Source organism: Pristis pectinata, chromosome 9 (genome assembly GCF_009764475.1).
Source record: "Pristis pectinata isolate sPriPec2 chromosome 9, sPriPec2.1.pri, whole genome shotgun sequence".
NCBI classification, from domain to species: domain Eukaryota; kingdom Metazoa; phylum Chordata; class Chondrichthyes; order Rhinopristiformes; family Pristidae; genus Pristis; species Pristis pectinata.
In genome coordinates this window covers 86601675-86625227 of record NC_067413.1, presented here as the reverse complement: position 1 = coordinate 86625227, position 23553 = coordinate 86601675, and the positions used below count along the sequence as shown (strand labels likewise).

The 23553-nt window shown below is 39.5% G+C and overlaps 1 protein-coding gene across 1 annotated transcript in view; it reads left to right on the top strand.

Annotated features, from left to right (window-relative positions):
- Positions 1 to 10380: 10380 nt before the first annotated feature.
- LOC127574025 (polyamine-modulated factor 1-binding protein 1-like) overlaps positions 10381 to 23553 on the top strand; it is a 33679-nt gene continuing 20506 nt past the window's right edge. Inside the window, exons 1-4 of the mRNA XM_052022618.1 lie at positions 10381 to 10401; positions 11383 to 11527; positions 18324 to 18409; positions 23339 to 23453. Coding sequence (XP_051878578.1) covers positions 10381 to 10401; positions 11383 to 11527; positions 18324 to 18409; positions 23339 to 23453 — 367 coding nt within the window. The remainder of the gene's footprint in view (positions 10402 to 11382; positions 11528 to 18323; positions 18410 to 23338; positions 23454 to 23553) is intronic.

Here is a 23553-nt window from a genome sequence, read left to right as displayed (position 1 = left end):
CCAGTTCTGTCTACAGAATTGGGAAGTGACACATAACTTCAGCAGACTCTTGGATCAACTCAGGTACAATAGACGAAGACATAGAAGATGAAGACATCCTGCAACTTATCAATTAACCAAATAGCGTGCTGTTTCTCCCAGGAGTAAGTCAAATATGTGGGAACAATGACAAAAGCTTATGATCCAAAACTGGTAAATTCATGATAAATAACAATGACTATGCATTACACTATCAATTCAAATGCAATAAAATAGCATAAATTTGAATATATTCTGTTGCTTGTGTAGTTGTTGTGTAGTAATGACAAAATCTAATTTATGCTTACATTGCTCCACTAAGAAATTCACTGAGCACATTATGAAGTTGCCCTCAGTCATGAGATGCTTTCCATATGTAAATTAGGACCCTAACATTTTGAAACAGACTCCTTTGACAGGTGGTGATGACTAATTAGATTTGACCTACTTCATCCAGGATTATTGAGCAACACCAGAAACCACAAACCAAGGATAAGTTATCATATTTTTTTTTGAAGCATCAACTTTCTGTGTGGGAAGGATAAGCAGGAATGTCCCCACAATTCTACCAGGGATTCCCCTCCCCTCCCCTTCCCCCCCTGGAATTGAGTTATACAGCACAGAAACAGGCCCTTTGGCCCAAATTGTCCATGTGGACTGTGTTGCCCAGCAAGCTAGGATTTGGCCCATAGCCCTCTAAACCACTCCTATCCATGTACTCATCTATGGCTTTTAAAGGTTGCTAATGTGCCCACCTCAACCACTGTTTCTGGCAGCTCATTCCAAATATGCAATGCCCTTTGCGTGAAGAAGCTGCCCCTGATGTCCCCTTTAAATCTCATGCCTCTGATCTTAAATCCATGCCCTCCTGTTTTTAGCACCCCCGCCCTGGGAAAAAGACTATGTGCTTTCACCTTGTCTCTGCCCCTCATGATCTTCTATACCGCTATCAGGTCACCCCTCAATCTCTTACGTTCCAGGGAATAAAGTCCTAGTCTATGCAACCTCTCTTAACTCAGGTGCCCAAGTTCAGGCAACATCCTGGTAAATCTTTTCTGCACACTTTCTAGTTTAATAATATCTTTCCTATGACAGGGTGACCAAAACTGTATATAATACTCCAAATGCAGCCTCACCAACGTCTTATATATCATAACTTCCCAACTCCTATACTCAAATGCCCTGACTAATGAAGGCCAGCGTGCCAAATGCCTTCTTCACTACCTTATCTACCTGTGATGTGATGCCGCTTTTAGCAAACTATGCACTTGCACTCCTAGGTCCTTTTGTTCCATAACACTCCCCAGGGACCTACCATTCACTGTATAAGTCCTGCCCTGGTTTGATCTCCCAAAATGCGATACCTCACATTTATCTGGATTGAAAGCCACTTGCCAATCCTCAATCCACATACCTAGCTGATCCCCCTGTAATTTTTCATAACCTCTACACTATCTACAGCATCACCTGTTTTAGTATCATCCGCAAACTTACTAACCATGCCTTGTACATTCACATCCAAACTGTTTATATAAATTACAAACAACAAAGGCCCCAGCACCGACCCCTGTGGCACACCACTAGATACTAGTGCAGCAGACACTAGCACCACTAGAATATGGCAACTTTATCTCATCCCACCAGTCCTCACCAGCAACATATTCTTTCTATACCTAGCTTCTGTTTAAATGCAATCAAGTTATCCAACCCAACCACTTCATATGATAGTGAGTTCCACATTATTATAATGCTTTGTTGGTATTTCTTACCAGTTCTACTATTAAAATTGACAGCTAAGCAATGACGTCCCCAATATTTACTGATGCCTACTGTGGCGTGACCAAGTATTTATGGTAGGAAAGCATCATGGAATAGAGTTAAAAAAGTGCTCTAATTTATCTCACATATGCTTGCATCAATTGATATTATCATTTGCTTTGTACTTGAAGATGATAACTGACTCTTTCTTTGCAGGCATTATGTAGTGGAAGATATATTGTCAAGCTATACAGTACAGGAAGGCCTGGTTTGTTCCCTGGTACTTTAAAAAATAGTTGGTGGTAATGCTGCAAATGGCCTACAATAGCTTACCCTATTATGCTAAGAAGGGTAAAAATTGACCATAGTTCCTACTTCTATTTGCTATCATTCAACTTTGCACATATATGTGTAAATGTTGGGTGAAAACAGAATTGGTCTTGGCTGTGGCTAACTAGTGCATTGTCAATCTTGTTCTGTACTCAAGCATTGTCATTTGACCCCCATAAATCACATCATGATGTTGGTCAACATCACCTATTGGGTAGGTGCCAATGAAGATTGAAAAAAATATTTAAAATGAAAATTTTGTTTGGGGACTTCATTGCTTTTAAAAGGTATGTTATTTTATTAGAAGTTGCATTAAATTGATTCCATTGTCCAAGGTTATAGATGAGCACTTATATTTGCTCATAGCTGCTCATAAAATGCAAGAGTACAGATGGTTGGAATTGACTTTTAAATAATGTCACATGACATGGCAAAACAAGTTGTTACTATGCTTAAATGCCAGATTCAAGCTCACTTTCTGCTATAATATGATCTTAATAATGTTACGAACCAGCAACAAAAGAAACACATTGAGTCATGATTCAGTGTTAAAAACTACTTTATTAAGATAGATAAGATCTCTTTATTAGTCACATGTACATCAAAACACACAGTGAAATTCATCTTTTTGCGTAGAGTGTTCTGGGGGCAGCCCGCAAGTGTCACCACATTTCCGGCGCCAACATAGCATGCCCACAACTTCCTAACCTGTACGTCTTTGGAATGTGGAAGGAAACCAGAGCACCCGGAGGAAACCCACGCGGACACGGGGAGAACGTACAAACTCCTTACAGACAGCGGCCGGATTTGAATGCGGGTCGCTGGCACTGTAAAGCGTTACGCTAACCGCTACACTATTGTGCCTGGTACTTAATAGCTACTTATGATAATAAGAAAAATAAAAGTAAAAATGTTAGGATGTTAGAAGTATAAATGTTAAACCTTAGACATTAACCCCAAAACTAAACTCGTAGTGTGTGTGTGTGTGTGTGTGTGTGTGTGTGTGGCAAATTCCCAAACTCCAAGTCCAGGAATGGTTCTTAAAGTTCCAGTCAGCAAGCCATAAGGTGAAACATGAGCAAAGACTTCTTCAACAACCACCATTGACTGAAGATAAGATGTAGATGTAGAGAGAAAATAGAGAGTAATTACGAAATCCAACTGTTCCACGATGGAACCTAAACGACACCTCAGTGTTTACTCGGCAGTGACTTCCTTACCCCGAAAAGCATCCGAATCATGGCCGTCCACACAAATACCTGTTTCCTTCTACAGGTTAACGACAAAGTGGACTCCACCCGATTACTTCAAGTAATCCATACGTGGATCGTAGTGACAGACACAGTTATTGTTTCTCATCCATCGATAGAGAAACTAGCAGGCTGGTGTCTGTTTCTCTCTCTTCTCCCTCTCTCTCCTCTAACTGATTCCGACTGACTTCTTCAACAACGTCCTTTATCTTCTGTTGACGTAAGCACGCCACACACACACACACACACACACACACACACACTATGCCCTATCTTAAAGGGACATTCACCAATAGTAACCTAGTCCGTAACAATAAAAGATTTTATTTAAATTACAGTAATGACAGATATTGAAATTAACTTCATCTAGATTCCAGCATCTGCAGTCCTTTGTTTCTCTTGAAACTAACAATTGTAGAGCCAGGAGGCCCCTTGTTATATCATCATTGCAGAATAATTATATACTGGGATTTTAATTTACCTTATTTATGTATGGAAATAGTTTTCTTATGGATACTTTGTACCCTGACCAATATCATTAAATTTAACTTTATAATTGCCTTTCACTATTTCTAATCAGTTCTATCTCGACATCTGACTTTATTAATCTATCCACTGGTTCTTATTTTATCCTCTACTTATAGCATATCTCTGAAATGAAATTTGAATGTAATTGTCACTAACATTTCCAATATTTTAGAAGACTAATGCTCAGAAATTCTCAATGCAATTAGTGCTACTGCCAGTTTGGGTCACAGAAAAAATTGTGAAATTAGCTGAAAGGATTTTGAAACAATGTTGGAAAGATATGTGAAAATGGCACCTCTGCATGTTCCAGGGGAGCTGTGAAGAATCATCGCAATTGCCACATCTTGTGTTGTGTGTCAGCCATCAAAGGATCTGCATCCATGGTAGCCGCAGGCCAGTTGCATAAAATGCTGTAGTGGAGGTGAAGGAAAACGTTAGGGAGGGTGTGCTGGGGGGATGGGATGTATGGAAAGGAACAATGTGATGATCAGCCTGTGCCCTATCCACTTCCCATGCAAGCCATGGCCCTGCTGGAGTTCTGTGCCATGAGTTGCTTGCTTCTCCTGCAGTGTGTGAGATAGTGAGGCAGAGGCTGCAGCATGCAATGCTGCACCTAGGTGCATGCAATAAAAATGGTGCAAAGTCAAAGTCAAGTTTATTGTCAAATGCACAAGAACATGTATGCACAGCTACAATGAAAAACTTGCAGCAGCGTCACAGGCACATAGCTTCATATAAGCAGCATTCACAAGAAAAACATAAATTAAAAAAACAATTTTTACAAGAAAAAACACAATTAGAACAAAACAGTCCATTTTAGTGCAAAGCAATCAAAGTGGTCATAGTGTTGCAAAACTGTAGTGATCTTATGCTGGTTGATATGCAAATGATAAGAGTAAGGAAAAATGATTGTAAAAATATTTTTGATAATTAGAATATAAGTCTATCAGATATTGCGATCAAAATATCAAACATAATGGAGACACTTTGTGTCTGACTGGGAATTTCAGCACATTGTGTTCCTTTGTTTTCTTTGTGATTGTCATGACCCCAGAATTTCAGTCAGAAGGGGCTCAAAGTTGACGTGCTAACAATATGACATCTTTTCGTACATATTTGATGCTGCGTCAGGCATTGGCATTGACCATATTTTGTAAGTTCACCAGAAAATTATCGTTAACATGATCTATACCAGGTAAAATTGATATTTACATGATTTGTGCCTAAAACATGGCTGCTGGTTGATCCAATTTCTAGGCTTATCTTTCTCGTTTGGATGTATTGCATAAATAGTCTGTGAATCAAATCATGACCTCATTGACTGAAACATACAGGCTTCACAGTAACTGGGGATGAAACCAATTTGTATTTTTTCAGAGAGATTATATCTTGTGCAGATTACATCAAGAATAATGAATGCCTAGTGAGTCACAAGGCAGTAACCGAATCAAAAGTTTTTCATGCAGTATGTAGATTATGAAAAGGCCTTTATGTTTTTTAATAGAACATGTCCAGGGAATATTTAGCTCTGAAAAACATAATCTTGGAAGTATATCCTGCATGAAGTACGTTATTATTGTACATATTCTTACAGTTGAAAAACTCTTACTACAGCAATTTACTTGTTTGATAGAATGAGATGTTTAACATTTTTGATGCATGATCTGTAACATTACAGAATTATTTTAGATGAAAATTCAGATCCTATATATGATCTTACAGCAACTTCGCATTTCTTTATATTCCGCAATTCAAAAGACAGAAACACATCCTCATTACAAACAATACAACTTGCATTTATATAATGACTATTGAATCTGGACATTTCAATGTGGTTCACAGCCAATTCACATAATGTAAGGAATCAGACCTACAAGAGTTTTTGACAATAATGAATATTTCCCTCAAAGCTGCAAGAGAAGCCAGCCACAAACAACAGCCTCCTTAAATGCTGTGTAGTTACCTCAAAGATGCAAGGCTTTCCTCTTCAAACTGTTAACGTCATGTTAAAAAAAAGATCAAGTGGACTGATTTCCTTCCATTGTAGTAAATCAGTTACAAATAAGTATGAGCTACTGCTATTTCATCAGGATGTAATAATAGGAGGCAGGCAAGGTAGTGTAGCGGTTAGCGTAACACTATTATAGCACCAGCGACCCGGGTTCAATTCCAGCCACTCTCTGTAAGGAGTTTGTACGTTCTCCCCGTGTCTGTGTGGGTTTCCTCCGGGTGCTCCGGTTTCCTCCCATATTCCAACGATGTACAGGTTAGGAAGTTGTGGGCATGCTATGTTGGCGCCAGAAGCGTGGCAACACTTGCAGGCTGCCCCCAGAAAAAGATGCGTTTCACTGTGTGTTTCGATATACATGTTGTTACAAACCAGCAACAAAAGAAACACTCCGAGTCATGTATGAGTGTTTAAAACTTTATTAATAACTACTTATGATATTAAGAAAAATAAAAGTAAAAATGTTAGAATGTTAGAAGTAAAAATGTTAAATCTTAAACATTAACCCCAAAAACTAAACTCGTAGTGTGTGTGTGGCAAACTCCCAAACTCCAAGTCCAGGAATGGTTCTTAAAGTTCAGTTCAGCAAGCCGTAAGGTGAAAAGTGATCAAAGGCTTCTTCAACAACCACCGTTGACTGAAGACAAAATGTAGATGTAGAGAGAAAATAGAGAGTAATTACAAAATCCAAATGTTCCACTCTGGAACCCACACGACACCTCAGTGTCTACTCAAATTGTGGCCGTCCACATAAATACCTGTTTCCTTCTACAGGTCAACAACAAAGTGAACTCCACCGCTTTGTTCCGAAGCATCTGCCACCCCGAAAGGCGTCCGAGATGTGACTGTCCACACAAATACCTGTTTCCCTCTACAGGTTAACGACAAAGTGGACTCCACCAGATTACTCCAAAAATCCATACGTGGATTGTAGTGACAGACACAGTTATTGTTTTTCATCCATCGATAGAGACTAGTAGGCTGGTCTCTCTCTCTTCGCATCTGACTGACTCCGACTGACTGCTTCAAAAACGTCATTACGTCCTTTATCTTCTGTTGTCGTAACCATGCCAACACACACACACACACACACACACACACCATGCTCTATCTTAAAGGGACATTCACCAATTGTAACACACCTCCCACCTAAAAAGAATTTTTTTCAAAAAAAAATTTAACCGCTCATACAGTTAGTAATATGTTAATAGTAGAGGTCATTCTACAAAATTACAGAATGTCAGATTAGTAAAGATACATGTTTCTCATTCAACATCGGGAAAGTCATGGCTGATTGCCTTCATGTGACTATGTGACATATCACATGTTCGTACTTCCATTTTATCCATTTTCAAACAAAATTAATTCTCTCACATGTTGACCTTGTTGCAACTGGAACTGGTTCAATTTTGTTTCAAGGTTTCTCAATTCAGTTTTGTTTACGAGTTTCACTAATACAATGTTTAGACTGCCATAAGCTTTAACCTTCGAATTTTCAGACAATTTAATGTCAACAGAATTGGCCATACCTGTTTTTTTCACAAAACAATATGTTCCAATTTGACAGGCTTTCTGCAGGTTTTTAAATTTCTGAACAGAGTCCAGCAAATTAACCCATTGTTCTCCGGGCAATTTTAAAGTTACATTTTCTCGATGTCCAGACACAAATTCAAAATCTAAGGTTTCCTGCACCAACTGTCTCACTGCAAACAAAAGCAAATGATCTTCATCCCAAACCTCTGGCAATGGGCGAACACAATCCACAACCACCTTTGGAAAGGGTTCACCAAAAACACGAATAGGTTTCAAAGGAACCACAAGGGAACTTTGATTCGGTTTCTCTACGATCTCATCACTTGAGAGAGCCTTTTCTCTCAATTCAATACTCTCAGGGTCTTTAGTCTGTTCCACCATAAATCCTTTTCCGGACAGAGACAAATCCTTAAATTCAGGCTCAATACAAGGATTTTGATCCTCCAGTGAAGACAGAAAAGTCTCAGACAAGTCATCATGATTTTCCTCCTGTTTAGGGCTGTCACAGGGAACAACATCAGGCTGCACAGGACTATCGGCCTTGACTAATTCTTTAGCTCTAGCTTGAACAAAACTCCTTCATTTCATTGCTAACTTATCCTCTATCTGCTTCATTTCTAACTCCATCCTTTTCATTTCCATCTGGGCATTTAACTTCATCCGAGTTTGTTCCCACTCAGCCTCTCACTCTAGTTTCCTTTGTTCTAATTTTATCTTTGCTAATTGGCACCTGGGCCTCTGAAAACTCTGGTATCCTCCCAGGAAACTGTTCTAACTCTTCCTCCTCCAACTCCACTGGTTGAGAAGTCACTGGTTTAATCTCAGGAAACTCGGCTACCTCACTCATCTCAAACACTTCCTTCTCCAAATAATAGTCAACTATCATTCTATGAATAACTGCTTTTTTCATAGACTGCTTTACTGCTTTAAGGTTTAGCTTTGTGGCAATCTTTACCAAATCATCCTTTCTCACCACCTTCAGTCCCTCTAGGGTTGGTGACTCCCAGAATGCATCAATATCCATTGCTGCTGGTTTGCACGCACACAAACCAATCAAAACAATTTTATCAGACCGACCACAATCAGTCGTCAACTAAGACCCCAATTTGTTCAAACTCAGACCTCTAGTACTAGTCTTGAGTTCGACTTCAGACACCCTCATCAATCTTGGGATCGATCTCAGACGACACTCGTCAATCTGGGGTTGGATCCCGGACGAGCCCCCAATTTTGTTACGAACCAGCAACAAAAGAAACACTCCGAGTCATGTATAAGTGTTTAAAACTACTTTATTAATAACTACTTATGATAATAAGAAAAATAAAAGTAAAAATGTTAGAATGTTAGATGTAAAAATGTTAAATCTTAAACATTAACCCCAAAAACTAAACTTGTAGTGTGTGTGTGGCAAACTCCCAAACTCCAAGTCCAGGAATGGTTCTTAAAGTTCAGTTCAGCAAGCCGTAAGGTGAAAAGTGATCAAAGGCTTCTTCAACAACCACCGTTGACTGAAGACAAAATGTAGATGTAGAGAGAAAATAGTGACTAATAAAGATATCAAAGAAACAGAAGTAGGCTATTTGAACCTCATCCCTGTTCCAGCGTTCAATAAAATTATGGCTTCATGCCACTTTTCTGCACTTACCCCATATCCCTTGACTCCTTTAATATCCAAAAATCTATTGATCACTGTTTTGAACATTCTCAATGACTGAGTTCTACAGCCATCTTAGGTAGAAAATTCCAAAGATTCACTACATTCTGGGTGAAGAAAATTCTTCTTAGTCCTGAATGGCTGATATCTTATTTTGAGATGATAACCCTGTCAAGTCCCATAAGATGTTTCAAAGAGATATTACCACTCACGTTTCACGAACCACTTATTTGCACAAAGACACACAGTCAGATGAAGATTTGGTAGGAGGGCAGGAGTACACTTGTGGTGGGAGAGAAACACAACTTATAAACAAATTTTAAAAGAAATTTGGACATGGAGACTATCACAAAATTGCAAAAATTCTTAATGAGAACCTTTGAAAAGAATATCTTAGCCCATTAGCTTCAGTGGTTAAAATTAAAAATGGGCGAGATAGATAGTGTATTTTTACTTAAAATTAAAAAAAAACATTGTAGTGCATTACAGAAAAAAAGTTACTCGCTGGCTCTAATTATGCTCAAAACAAAAAAAAAATTGGCAAAAGAAGAAACATAAAACAAATATAAATTGACATTTTTGAATATTCTTGAGGTTGTTGATCCAACTTCCATGAAATTGGAAGGTACAGCATTATTGGTACCTCCGCCGTGCTGCATAAAAATAGGATGCCTATCACCGGCTTCTCATTCAGAACTCCCATTGTGTCTTCAGAGGCCTCTTGTACAAAGGGATTGATCCATTAATAATGGTTTGTGAACACCTACCCAAAGAGTCAAGTCTTTTCCTTCTGTAGGAACACTCTCCACATTCATTCCCAGTTACACGGTGTGGATACTGAAACTCTTCACCTAACTTAATATTACTGGTCTCCATCTCAATATCATTTTTACCACACCGTAGTCTTGTATAAGGCAGAAAATTTCAGCAACAGGAAAGACCAAGTATCACAAATGATGCTATTGACTCACGATGCAATTTTGGGCTTGCATTTGGTGGCCTGCTTGTTTTATTTTATGGAATGCTTTACAAATTTACATCTTCCTTGTGCAAGGGTCATGCTAATCTTGTATCATTCCATTTAAAATATGCTCTGCTTGTGTGGCACTGTTTGTTGAATTGACTAATCTTTTGTCCCTAACAGGATGCTTCTCCCCATAGTCACAAAAATCATTTGGCCCACTGCTGGTCCCTATAACTGTTATTGCCCCCAAATGCCCAGTACCACACTCCCAAAATAGACACTGTATTCCAACCTCTGTCATGGGAGGAGATTATCAGGTAAAGAAAAAGGTATAAAGATGTGTTCAAAGCTTGCTTCAGTAAGTGCAACATCCCTACTTACTCCTGGAACCTCTGTCCCATGTGGAGGAGTATTTGTGATTCTACTGAGAACCTTGAGGCTACGCATAGGGAGCCCAAATGAGTGGCAGACAGAATATGCCACCTCACAACCCATCCACACACATATCCTGTCAGGTACCTCCTGCCCCATTTGTGGAAGAGTCTGCAGATTCCACATTCGCCTCATAGGCCGTCTTGGAACCGGAATGGAAGCAAGGGACTGCTGAAGAAGTAACATCCCCCAGCCCAACATGTCCTAACTGCTTAATTCTGCACAGGAGCCACATCATTTCCCACTATGCACGGTAGTGTAGTGGTTAGCGTAACGCTTTACAGCGCCAGCGACCAGGGTTGAATTCCAGCCACTGTCTGGAAGGAGTTTGTACGTTCTCCCTGTGTCTGCGTGGGTTTCCTTTGGGTGCTCCGGTTTCCTCCCACATTCCAAAGACGTACGGGTTAGGAGGTTGTGGGCATGCTATGTTGGCGCTGGAAGCGTGGTGACACTTGCAGGCTACCCCCAGAACACTCTACGCAAAAGATGTATTTCACTGTGTGTTTCCATGTACATGTGACTAATAAAGAAATCTTATCCTATTCCACATAACAAGTTCAGAAAAAGTGTGAGCGGCTTGACGGTTGATTGAATGCACCGGCCAACCACTGAAATGGTTAAATGTGTTGACCTGATCGCTACACTCATCACCTGGCCGTCATCACCAGTGAAAATTTGTATCCTCGTGTGAACAAACCGCAATGATTATCATCCTGCAATCTTTAACCAGACGTACAAGTGAATTTTTGCACCACAGAGACATCATATTTCGCCATCTCCCGTGGCAACGTCGCTGGGCGGTCTGGTTTGATGATCAGCTGAAGCTTAATGACTGCTTACAACAAGCAAATCCAAGTGAAGGCTCCCCGTGACCCACTGATGACAGATTTATCTTTTTTAAAAACAGTTCTCCGACTGCGCTTCTTTACCTCCAGCAGAGGGCCTGACTGGAGCCATTCGTGTAGAAGATCTCGACCAGCCACAGCGCAAGGAAAGGCGCCACTTTCCGGTGAGCGGGGCCCGTCTCCAGGAAGTCGGCGGTGGTTGCTGTGGTAACCCGGCGTGGTGTTGACAGTGCCAACCCTGCACGGTGCAGAGGGAGGGAGTTGAGGGAAATGTCTGGTGAGCATCATTCAGAAGAGTTGTTGGTAACCAGAAATACTTCGGGAAAAGTTGGACGAATTGTTAGAGGCAGTTTTAAAACCAGTGAAGTGTTTACAGGGCTTTGCTTCAGAAGAAGACGATTTTTATTTTATTGAGTGAATCTGACGAGGTGTGTTGTGTGACTGTCGGACGCCATTGCCTAAAACAGATTGTTGTAACGTTAATTTATGTTTCCTTTCTAGAAAAATTGAGAAATTCCCGTGGGAAATTGTCGAAGAAAAGTAATTTGCCGCTTAACTTAAGGTACAAGAATTAGTTCAAGTTTTGTGGTTATGTTAACAATATGTGAGACTATTTTTACCCTCCTCTGAATGCCATAAATCTTGTTTTCCTGGCCAGCCTCTCACTTCGAACCTTATACAGACTTGAACTAAAAGTGAAGTTATTGGCAGCATTTTTGTGTTAAGTATGTCACTTATTAATGATTTGAATATAGATCTTTCAATGGGAAGGAATTGGAAAGCAATCTGATTTTTTTTTTCCCTTCAGGTAACCCAAAGATTAAAAAGGAATTTTAGATTTTTTTCATGAGGCATGAACTATAAATACCCAGAGGTAATGATGGCCTGAGTAAGACCTTAAGAGACATAATTTGCAGTACTTTTTTGTAATATTGCACTCCACACTATAGGAAGAAAAATGAAGATTTACTGGGGGCAAAACTGATTTATGAGGCTGCTGATTGCTATAAGTAGATGCACGTAATTGTGTTGTGCAGAGTTGAATACTTGATGTTTACAATAGCTGAATGGTCTAGAATGAGGGGCTATAGGAACAAGGTTGAATATTTAAGGTTTAATATGGGAAGCAATAGAAAGCTGCAATTCAATTTCTATGTTAGTGACAGGAGTTAACTAAGGTGACATTCAAGAATAGATTAGGTAGATGGATGAACATAAAGATGATAAAAGGATATGGAAATAGAATGGTTAAGTATGTGAGGAAAATGTCAATATTTATAGCTGTGGTCAGAGAATTTCTGCATTGGAGCTTCCATGCGTTTCTATGGAAAGACCAACTAAAGTAACTCGCTTACCACATGGGGTCATCCAAATCAGCACACACTGAAAACTGAGCATAAGATTTCTTTATTAGTCACATGTACATCGAAACACACAGTGAAATACATCTTTTGCGTAGTGTTCTTGGGGCAGCCCGCAAGTGTTGCACACCTTTAGGTGTGGTGGGGTGCAACAATGGGGCAGTGCCGCTACTTGTAAGTTAAGTAGAGAAAATTGACTATTGCAGTTTATTAGCTTTATACGTACAAACAAAAGTCAATTCAAAATGATGGAATTATTTTTCATTAAATGTAACCTCTGCAAAATAATTTTGCAAATCTTGCTAAAACTGCATCAGTTCAGGAATACTAACTGCCAGATTTGTGCTTTTTAAATTGCAAAAGTGATCATTACAAAAGCATTTGTTTGCAATTATCTAATCAGTTAAGAAGGATGTTGTGTCAACAACCTCCTTTGCATTCTTGACAGTTAATGTATAAGGTACACTAGTAGCAGAATCTTGAATAAGGGGACATAGTTACAAGATAAGGGGACGATAATTTAAAATTGAGTTGTATTGGAATTTCTTCTTGCAGATGATGAATCTCTGGTATTCTGTGCCCCAGAGGGCTGTGGAGGCTAGATCACTATGAGTATTTAAAGTAATGGGTCTGTATTTTTGAAAGATTAGGAAATTCAGGGCTATGTGTAACTGCGGATCAGGCATGATCACATTGAATAGTGGGACAGACCTGAGGGGCCAGGTGGCCCACTCCTGGTTCTTTTTTTTTTCTTGCGTTCTTGTATATGGTACCCTCTACTCTTTGGGGGTGTTTATTCTGATGCTTCAAGTTGTGTGACACAGAGCATTCTCTTAATTAAACCCTTACTCCCACCTGTTATGATATTATGAGGGAATGAAACATTGTAATTTGGAACTGTGAATTTTCCCACTACTGCTCCCCCCCCACCCCCCCCCCCCCCAAAAAAAACAATAATGCAAGAAGGAAGATAGCCTACTTCTGCTCCTATCAGGTCCCTCAAACCTACCCTGCCATTTAATATGATCATGGCTGATCTATGCTGGCCTTAACCCCTCTTCTATGCTATTTCCCAATACCCCTCTATTCCTCGATCTATCAAATACTTATCCACGTCCACTTTAAATACTTATAACCAAGTTTCCACCACCTGCGGGGGCAGAGAATTCCAGATTCACCATGCTCTGAGAAGAAATTTCTACATACCCGACTTTTAAGTGATAGGCCCTCTATCTTGTAGTTGTCTCTCCCTGTTCAAGACTCTCCCACTTGTGAAAACATCCCAACATCCACCCTGTCGAAGCCCCCTTAGGATCTTATCTGTTTGAATGAGGACACCCCTCATTCTTTAATTTAAAAAGAAAACAAGGAATACATGTCCAAACTATTCATTCTCTCTTGGTAGGACAACCATGACAACAATAAGTTCACTAAATAAAACCAAGAAAGCTACAAAGCTTTGTGTGTGTGTGTGTGTATTACCATTTTTCAGAATTTGATAAAGTATGGAATAGTTCCTGTAGAATGGAGAGTGGCAAATGCAACTGCACTATTTGAAAAAAAAGATGGAGAGGGAAACTATAGGTTGTTTAACCTAATATCAGTAATGGGAAACTGCTTGAGATTATTATAACAGATAAGGCCACAGGATACTTCGAAAATAGTGAGGTGACTAGACAAAATCAACATGGATTTCTGAAAGGGAAATTGGGATTTAACAAACCATCTGGAGATTTTTAAGGACGTAATTGATAGAAAAGATAAGGGAGTACCAATGGATATGCTGTATTTAGATTTTCAAAGCTTTTGATAAAAGGTTAGTGTGTTAAAGCACATTGGAGTTAGGAGTAGTGTATTAGCATGGATTGAAAATCAGTTGACAAGCAGGAAATGGTAGGAATAAATGGGTCTCTTTTGGGTGGCAGGCAGTAACCCATGGAGCACTGCTAGGATAGCCTATTAGTGATTTGGATGAGGGAGCAAATGTATTATTTCAAAGTTTGGCAGTGACACTAAACTGGCTAGAACTTTGAATTGTGAGAATGAAGCAACTTGTACAGATTGAACGAGTGGGAAAAACTTGGCAGATGCAGTATGTTGTGGATAAATGTGGCTATCCATTTTGATCGAAAAAAAAATGTGAATTATTTAAATGATGTTGGATTGAGAAGTGTTGAAGAGACTTGGAGATCTTTGTACACCAGTCACTCAAAGTAATTGGTACCTTGGCCTCTAAAGCAGGAGGATTTGAGTATAGGACCAAGGACTCTATGCCTTGTGACATTTGTGCTTGGCGAGACCACACCTGGAGTAGTCTGTGCAAATTTGGTGATCTTACCCAAAATAGGATATACAGCTTCTCTAGTCTAGCATTCTGTGGTCCGGCAACTCCCATGGTCCAGCATGATTTGAATCTGTAGTGCATAACTATTTCTAACTAAAATCTGAAATTGACTAAGATCTGTACTAATCTGTAGCTAGTTAACCTACCAGTGCAAATTTTGTTATCTCAGCTGACAGCATTTCCAACTTAGAAACTTTGGGTTACGGATAGTTCTTGGAATCCTTGCATGACTCGGGGAGTGTCTATACTTAAAAAAGAACAGTTCTCAAAGGAAGATGATCGTGGGCAATTTCTGTGATCTGGATTTTCTGTGGTTCTGATACCAGTCGGGTCCCTTGGGTGCCAGACTAAAGTTTCAACCTGCACTTGCAGAGGAGGTTCACCAGACTAATTCGTGGGATGGTGGTTCTGCCTTACGAAGGGAGATTAAGTTGACAGGGTCTGTACTGAATAGAGATCAGAAGAATGGGAGGGTATCCAATTGAAACTTACAAAATTCTGACAGCATTAGACAGCCCTTTGTTACTTCCACCTTCACCTCCCAACTTCTCCTCCCCCACCCCACCCCAGCTTATCATTGCCCTCACCTGGATCCACCTGCCAGTTCTTGCTCCACCCCTTCCCTCCACACCGCCCCTGCCCCCACCCCGGCTACCTTTTTATACTAACTATCTCCCCTCTTTCCAGTCCTGATGAAGGGTCCAAAATGTCGATTCTCCATTTTCCTCCATAGATGCTGCCTGACCCACTGAGTTCCTCCAGCGCTTTGTTATATTGCTCCAGATTTCCAGCATCTGCAGTGTCTTGTGTCTCCAGATATGGGGAAGCTGTTTCAACAAGTTGGGGTATCTGCAAAGAGGGCCCTCAGTCTCAGAATACAGAGCAAGAGATTTAGGACTGAGATAAGGAAAAATTTCTTCACTCGGGTAATGAACCTGTGGAATACACTATCACGGAGGGCTGTATGGACCAAGTTGCTGAATATTTTTGAGGAGAGAGATAAATTTTTAGATGCAAAAGGCATCATGGGGGATTGGGAGTGAATGAGAACATGGTATTGGGATAGATGGTCAGCCATGATCACATTGAATTTCAGAGAATGCTTGAAAGGCTGAATGGCCTACTTCTGCTCCTATTTTCTGTGTTTCTACAAACGGTGACTATGAACAGCTGTACCTTGCCACTATCTCTCTTGATTCCTCCATGACATTGTCAGACTGCTTGTCAATTGTTAAAATTAGATAAGTAGAAACTTTTTCTCTTGCTAAATATTGGGAAGTCCATAGCAGTTGTCTTTAGGCTCCGTCTTCAATTATGTTCCTATCTTTAATTCTATCCCTTTTGCTGGCAATTGTCTGAAACTGAACAAGACTTTTTGCCACCTTGATGTTACACCTGACCCTAAGATTACCTTGGCACCACATATCCCCTCTGGCATTGAGACAAATTGTTTCTATTTCTGTACCATTTTGCTGACTTCCTTTCCACTTCACCTCTGCTGCTGACATTTTTGATCATGTCTTTACTTTCTTTGCACTACTCCCACACACTCATAGCTGGCCTTGTTTATCCTTTGTAATGTTTTCCAATATTTATTTCCTAATTCACATCAAGCTCATTCATTTCTTTTCCCTGTACTTATTAGACGATATTGACTTCCAGTTAAACACACATTACTTTTAATTTTTTACCCTTGCTTTCGTATGTCATCACTCTTCCTGTCTATGTAATCTCCTCTGGCCCAATAACCCTATAAGATATCTGCATTTGTCTAATTTTGCCTCTTCATCTGAGTTTAATTGCTTCTGTATCAACAGACATTAATTTCAGCTGGCATGACCGTAAGCTCTGTAATTCCCTTCCTAAACACCAGCGTCTGCTTTTTTTTGACTATTTAAGACACTTCTTAAAATGTAACTCATTGAGCAAGATTTTGCCTCCTGATCATGTGGTTCAATGTTGAATTTTGCCTATTGACATTCCTGTGAAGTGGCTTGGAATGGTTTTATTATGCTAAGGGCACCAAATAAGTGCAAATGGTTGTTGATTGTAGTAATTTACATAATGCAACTGTGTATTTTTAACAATATTTTACTTGTAAGAATGTAATAAAAGGGGTGAATGCCAAATATTTGGATGTCAAGAATACCATGTTTTCCAAGTGAAATTCTGAGTATACAAGACATGACTCGCTTTATCTACAGTTGTTCTTGTATCTTTAATGCAGTCTTTATTTTGAAGGTTCTATCTTTTCCCAAATCTTTGGTCTTGATACTTCAGACGCTCATTCAAATCAAAATTTTGCAAAATTCCGAAGTTGAGCCCAAATAACAGAATATGTTAACTTTACTAGTTAATTGTTATCAGTGCTAGAAATGGGTAGATATTGACTTGCTTTTTGTATTAGAAAGTATCTACAAAAGCAAGTCCTACAAAAACAAGTCCTAGGCTTGGTGTCCTATGTATGTGACTTGCCTCCTGACTCCCAAAGCCTTTCCACCATCCACAAGGTACATCAGGAATGTAATGGAATACACAACACCTGCCTAAATGAGCAATTTTCCAACAATGTTCAAGATGTTGACACCTTAGGACAGAGCAGCCTGATGAATTTGGCACCCTGTTGCCTACCCTAAATCTTCTCCCCACCACAGGCACATCATGGCTGCACAGTGTGCTGCAATAACCTGCTTCTTTGTTAGCACCTCCCAATGGGAACCCTTGACCACTTGGGTGCATGGGAACATCAGTAGCTGCAAGTTCCCTTCCAAGCTGTACACTATACAGACTTGGATATATACTGTTTCACTGTTCCTTCTTTGTTGCTGTTTCCAAATTCTGGAACTCTGTATTCACTGTGTAAGTACCTTCACACATGGCCTACAGCAGTTCAAGAAGGCGAGTCAATTATCTCAGTGACAATAAATGCCACGGATGCCTGCATCATGTAAATGATTACAAAATGACGAAGTAATACACATGCTTGGTTCCCTCTTGCTCTACTGCATTTCTATTTTAGAAAATGGACAGCAAAGCCACTGGCTTCAATTGAAACTGAGTACATAAAGAATCTTCAGCAGCAAATTTGTCTGTTGGAATTAGAAACCAGTTTCCTATATCCTTTAGGATTTCCAGAAAAATAAAAATTTAGTTCATTTCTTGTATGTAGTACAATAATAAAACCATACATAAATTATTTAGTTTTTTATCGTTTGGTAATAACCATCACAGATAGTAAACTCTAATGTTCTGTCAATAATGCTTATAAAATTTAAGAAATTTGCTCCTTGACTACAAGTATTAACACGAGAACAGGCTAAGAAAGCTGCAAGTATTCCACCACGAATTGCACAGGAGGCAGAGAAGATGCTGAAGGAAATGAAGGTATTTACAACTGCATCCTAGCAGATTTTTTTAAAAATTTGAATTGCATATTAATATGAAAACACTTTAATATGTTCAATGTCCTCCATGCCTAGTGATGTTGGTTTTTAATTTTCATGTCTGTATTGCTCCTTTATTCCATAAGACCATTTCAAATTGTCTTCCCTTTTTGCTTGAAGATGGTGAACTTGTATTGCTGTACAGGTTCTCAGGTTCTAGCAGCACTCAATGATTGTTTGTTCCAGATAGTTGTCTAATGAATTTGCCTTCAGATAGTTGGAATTTGCCTTCAGATAGTTGGAATTTGCATTCTGCTTTGTCCTACTCGCACAACTTCTGAGTTTACTATTCTGAGCTATTTACTACTTAATATTTTAGTTCTAAGTGACTCTGTGATCTCCTTTCACAGATAAATGGATCACGTTTTTCTAATCTTAAATAACCTATTCCTTTTAATACACCTATTACTCTTTCCTAAACTAATCTGAGGACTGAAATTTGTTTTAGTGACTAAATATTCCAGAATTTCTGAACAAATTATTCCAGATGTTAACATTACAGATTTTGCAATATTAGGGAAGTATGGAATCGGAAGGTTGGAGGAGCCTCACCCATGCACTTGACCAAGGTATGAGGCGACCTATGTAGATGAAGGCAAGAACTGCAAGGAGGAAGAGGAGACTGACCACTGTACTGTGGCCAGTTAACTATTTAACTATATGGAATAAGAAGCAAAGGAATAGAGATAGGGGCAGTATACTCAAATAGATGTTCTCACCAGCCAAGAGAGTGAGTACTGATTGTTCTGTTGCCTGTTTGGTTCTATGGTTAAGGACCTCTTGGTGCTGAAGTGGAAGGATCCAGTTGATGTGGTCCACATAGGAACCAATGACATAGACAGAATTAAGAAAGAGGTTTGACTGAGGAAATTGAAGATCTATAATCTGAGTTAGTTTTATTAAAAAAAACAATAAAGATAAAAATCTCTGGATCATTATCTGAGCCATGTGCAAATAGGCATTTGGTCAAACAGATCAAAGGTGAATATCTGCCTCTGTGGTATTGAAGAAAGAGCACTGGTACCAGGACATAAGAAAGAAGGAGCTGTTCTATTAGATTGAGCTTCACTTAAACTGTGTTGGTACCAGTATCATGGAGAAATGAATAAGCAGAGCTTTAAACTAAATAGTAGAAGGGAGGATTGTTCTGACATTCAATAGAAAAGACAAGGTGACAGTGAAGTGTGATGATATGGCAGGAAGAAAGTACAGAATGGTAACAGTACAACAGCAAATAGGGTCAAAGTTGGGAAAAAATGGAGAAAGGTCAAAATTTGTTTTCGTAACAAGATGTATTAGGCACAAATAGAAATAAATGGGCAACTTAATTACTGTTAGAGACACGTGGTTGCAAGGTGACCAAGGCTGGGAACTTGATAGTCTAGGGTCCTTAAAATTTTGGAAGGGCAAGACTGGTACAATTAGAAAGTAGGTGTGATAGCATCGAGAGCCATGAGATAAAGGATCAGTCATAGTCATATTGTAAGGCTGAGTAGGCTTGAAGGGTTGAATGCCATACTCCCTCCCCTAACTTTCAATGTTTCTTTGATAGAGAATAAAAGGATAAAAGTAAGAATGACCTTGGCTTAGAAAATCAGAAGTAGATTCAGATTTGTTGGAGGAAAGAACTCATTGGCGGGAGCAGGTTATTGGTCCTGTAACATGGCTCTGCTGTTGAACGATCAAAAAATAAGGGGGCCTTGTAACAAAGTAATGCAATAGTCTGACACATCTTAATTTTGATATTGATTGGTCAAATCAAATTGGCAAATGTATTCATGTTTGTGCAAAATATTTGAGGCTAGGATCTTAGGGCACAAAATTAAATTGGTTTACTATTGTCACATGTACTGAGGAACAGTGAAAAATTTGGCTGGCTTAGCATCCATACAGATCATTTCATTACAACAGTGCATTGAGGTAGTACAAGGTGAAACAATAACAGAATGCAGAATAAAGTGTAACAGTTACAGAGAAAGTGTAGTGCAGGTAGACAATGTACAAGGCCATAACGAGGTAGATTGTGAAGTCGAGTCCATTTTATCATACTAGGAGACCATTGAATAGTCTTATAACAGCAGGATAGAAGCTGTCCTTGAGCCTGGTGGTATGTGCTTTGAGGCTTTTGTATCTTCTGCCCAGTGGGAGGGGTGAGAAGAAAGAATGTCTGGGGTGGGTGGGGTCTTTGATTATGTTTACTGAGGCAGTGAGAAATGTAGACAAGAGACCATGGAGGGGAGGCTGGTTTTCATGATGTGCTGAGCTGTGTCCTCAACTCTCTGCAGTTTCTTGTGGTCATGGGCAAAGCAATTGCCATTCAACTAGGTGTTGTTGATAATGAAGAAGCCTATCATAGATTACAGGGGGATCTTGATTAGTTAGGGAAGTGGGCCAAGGAGTGGCCAATGGATTGCAATGCAGATAAGTGTGAGGTGATGCATTTTTGGAAAGTCAAATCAGCATAGGACTTCTACTATGAATGGTAGGGCACTAGGGAGTGAAATGGAACAGAGGGACCTCGGGGTATGAATGCATAGTTCATTGAAAGTAGACAGGGTAGTGAAAAAGGTGTTTAGCGTGCTGGCCTTCATCAGTCAGGGCATTGAGTATCAGAGTTAGGACATTATGTTGCAGGGGTATAAGTCATTAGTGAGGCCAAACTTGAAGTACTGTGTACAGTTTTGGTCACCCTGTTATAGGAGAGATGTAGTTAAACTGGAAAGAGTGCAGAAAAGATTTACAAGGATGTTGCCAGAACTAGAGGGACTGAGTTGTAGGGGGAGATTTTCTAGGTTTAGGTCTTTTATTCCTTGGAGCGTAAGAGAATGAGGGGCAACCTTGTAGAAATGTTTAACAATTATGAGAGGCATAGTTAAGGTGAATGGTAACAGTCTTTTCCCCGCGGTAGATTTGGAGTGAGGGGGAAAGATTTAAAAGGGGTCTGAGAGACAACTTTTTCATGCAGGAGGTGGTGAGTATATGGAACGAGCTGCCAAATGAAGTGGTTGAGGCAGTTACAATAGTACCTTTTAAGAAGCACTTGGATAGGTACATGGAGGGGTGGGGCTTAGAGGGATATGGGCTGAACACAGGAAATTGAGACTAGCTGGGTGAGCACCATGGTTGGCATGGACTCATTGGGCTGAAGGGCCTGTATCCATACTGTATTGCTCTATGATTCTATGATAGTCATGCTGGCTCAGCTGTCCCAGCCAAGTAAGTTGTGGACTTGCTGGAAGTCCAGGATGCCTTGAGTGATGGATGGGATCTATCACTGCACTCTATTATCTACACTCCATTTGGAGTCTATTGGCAGAGCTTGGATGTGCTGGGATATCTGCTTCCATGATTTTATGCTAGTCAGACCTGGTGTAGAATTGGATTCTTTATTCATTTGAGATTAGGAAGGAAAAGATAAATTATTAATGCTTATTGTATTTTAATGCTTAATAATTTTGTTTGGTGTTTAAATGTTTTAATTTGTGTTTTTAGTTTTAAATTTTACTTTTTAAATTTGTTTTTCCCAATCAATAGTTCTCAAATGTCTCTGATATTCAGCTACACTTGCAACTAAACTAAACTATAAAGAATGTTTTCCAGTTTTAACAAGAGGTTAGGCTCTACCCCAGTCTTGCCTCATGTCAAAGGCTGTTGCACTGTTCTGGGATCTCAGCAATGTGCCATACCATGCCTGCTCATTGCTGAGGTCTTGCTCTATCTCACCTCCAGAGTGTTCAGTCGGGTTGTCTGGCCCTTCACGTTCATTTAAATTCAGGAGGGAATGGACATGGGTAGCAGGCCAAATCTAGTTTGATTCAATTTATTCAAGGCTAAGGTAAATAAACAGAAGTGAATCAAGTATTCAGGGGATCAGGCAGGAAGGTAGAGTTGAAGCCTTGTACTCAGATCAGCCTTGATCTTATTGAATGTTGGAGCTGGCCTAAGAAGTTGAATTGCTTGCTCCTATTCTTATTCCTTATAGTTTGGTATTTTTAAACATCATTTCTTCATACATGCATTCTCTTGTTTTGGTGGTATGGTTTAGTTTTCTTGACTTGTTGGTTGCTACTCTGTGATGATTAGATGAGGCTGAGTATATTATTGCCACTTATCTTCCAACATTTCCCCTTGGCTATCTTGAAACCTTTTGAAGGATGTGTATAATGCCTTTTTTTCTTTCAATTGAAATATTTTGCATTTGTGCATTAAATTCAATCTGCCACTGTCATATCTGGTTATATTAATCTATCATGGAGTCATTACGTACAGAAACAGGCCCTTCGGCCCACTGACTCCGTGATGACTAACAAACGCCCATTTTTTACTGATCCTATGTTAAATCTATTTTTAAATTCTCCACTCATTCTCATCAACTCCCCTTACATTCTTCCACAACTAGAAGTAACCTACTGACCTGCACTTCTTTGGGATGTGGTGGGAAACCCGAGCAGCCAGAGGAAACCCACGCAGTCACAAGGAGAACATGCAGACTCCACACAGACAGCACCTGAGGTCAGGATTGAACCCGGGTCCCTGGTGCTGTGAGGTAGCTGTACTAGCTGCATCATTCTGCTTTTGCAAGCTGCTGCAACTCAACTGTGTAAGTAGGGACCCACCCCATGCTCCTCCAAAGTAAATACTTTTTTTATATAACCCTTTGATGGATATCTTTTACAACTTTTTTCTTAATTTGTGCCCAGTGAGCAACTTCTTACAAATTGCTCAAGATGGTTGGGAGAGTTGAAATGAACAAAGACAAAAGCAGACTGTAGATTAATTAAAAAGTGTGAAACTTAACATTTTATTTCTTTGATTTTGAAGATGTATTTAAGTTCTCAGGATCTTTGTAAATTATTTGTGACTTTTATAGGAGCTGCAAGCTGAAATTGAATTCATCCAGCTAGAAATTAGAAAGAGAGATGCTCGAATTGCGACATCAAAGTCTGAGAAGGAACTTTTCTACAGAAATCTTTGTTCAGCACAAGGTGGCAACTGGTTAATTATATTTTTTAAATATTTTAAATATGTGCTATAAACAGAATACATTATTCCTGGGCATATAGTATAGTAAATAATGAGGGAGGC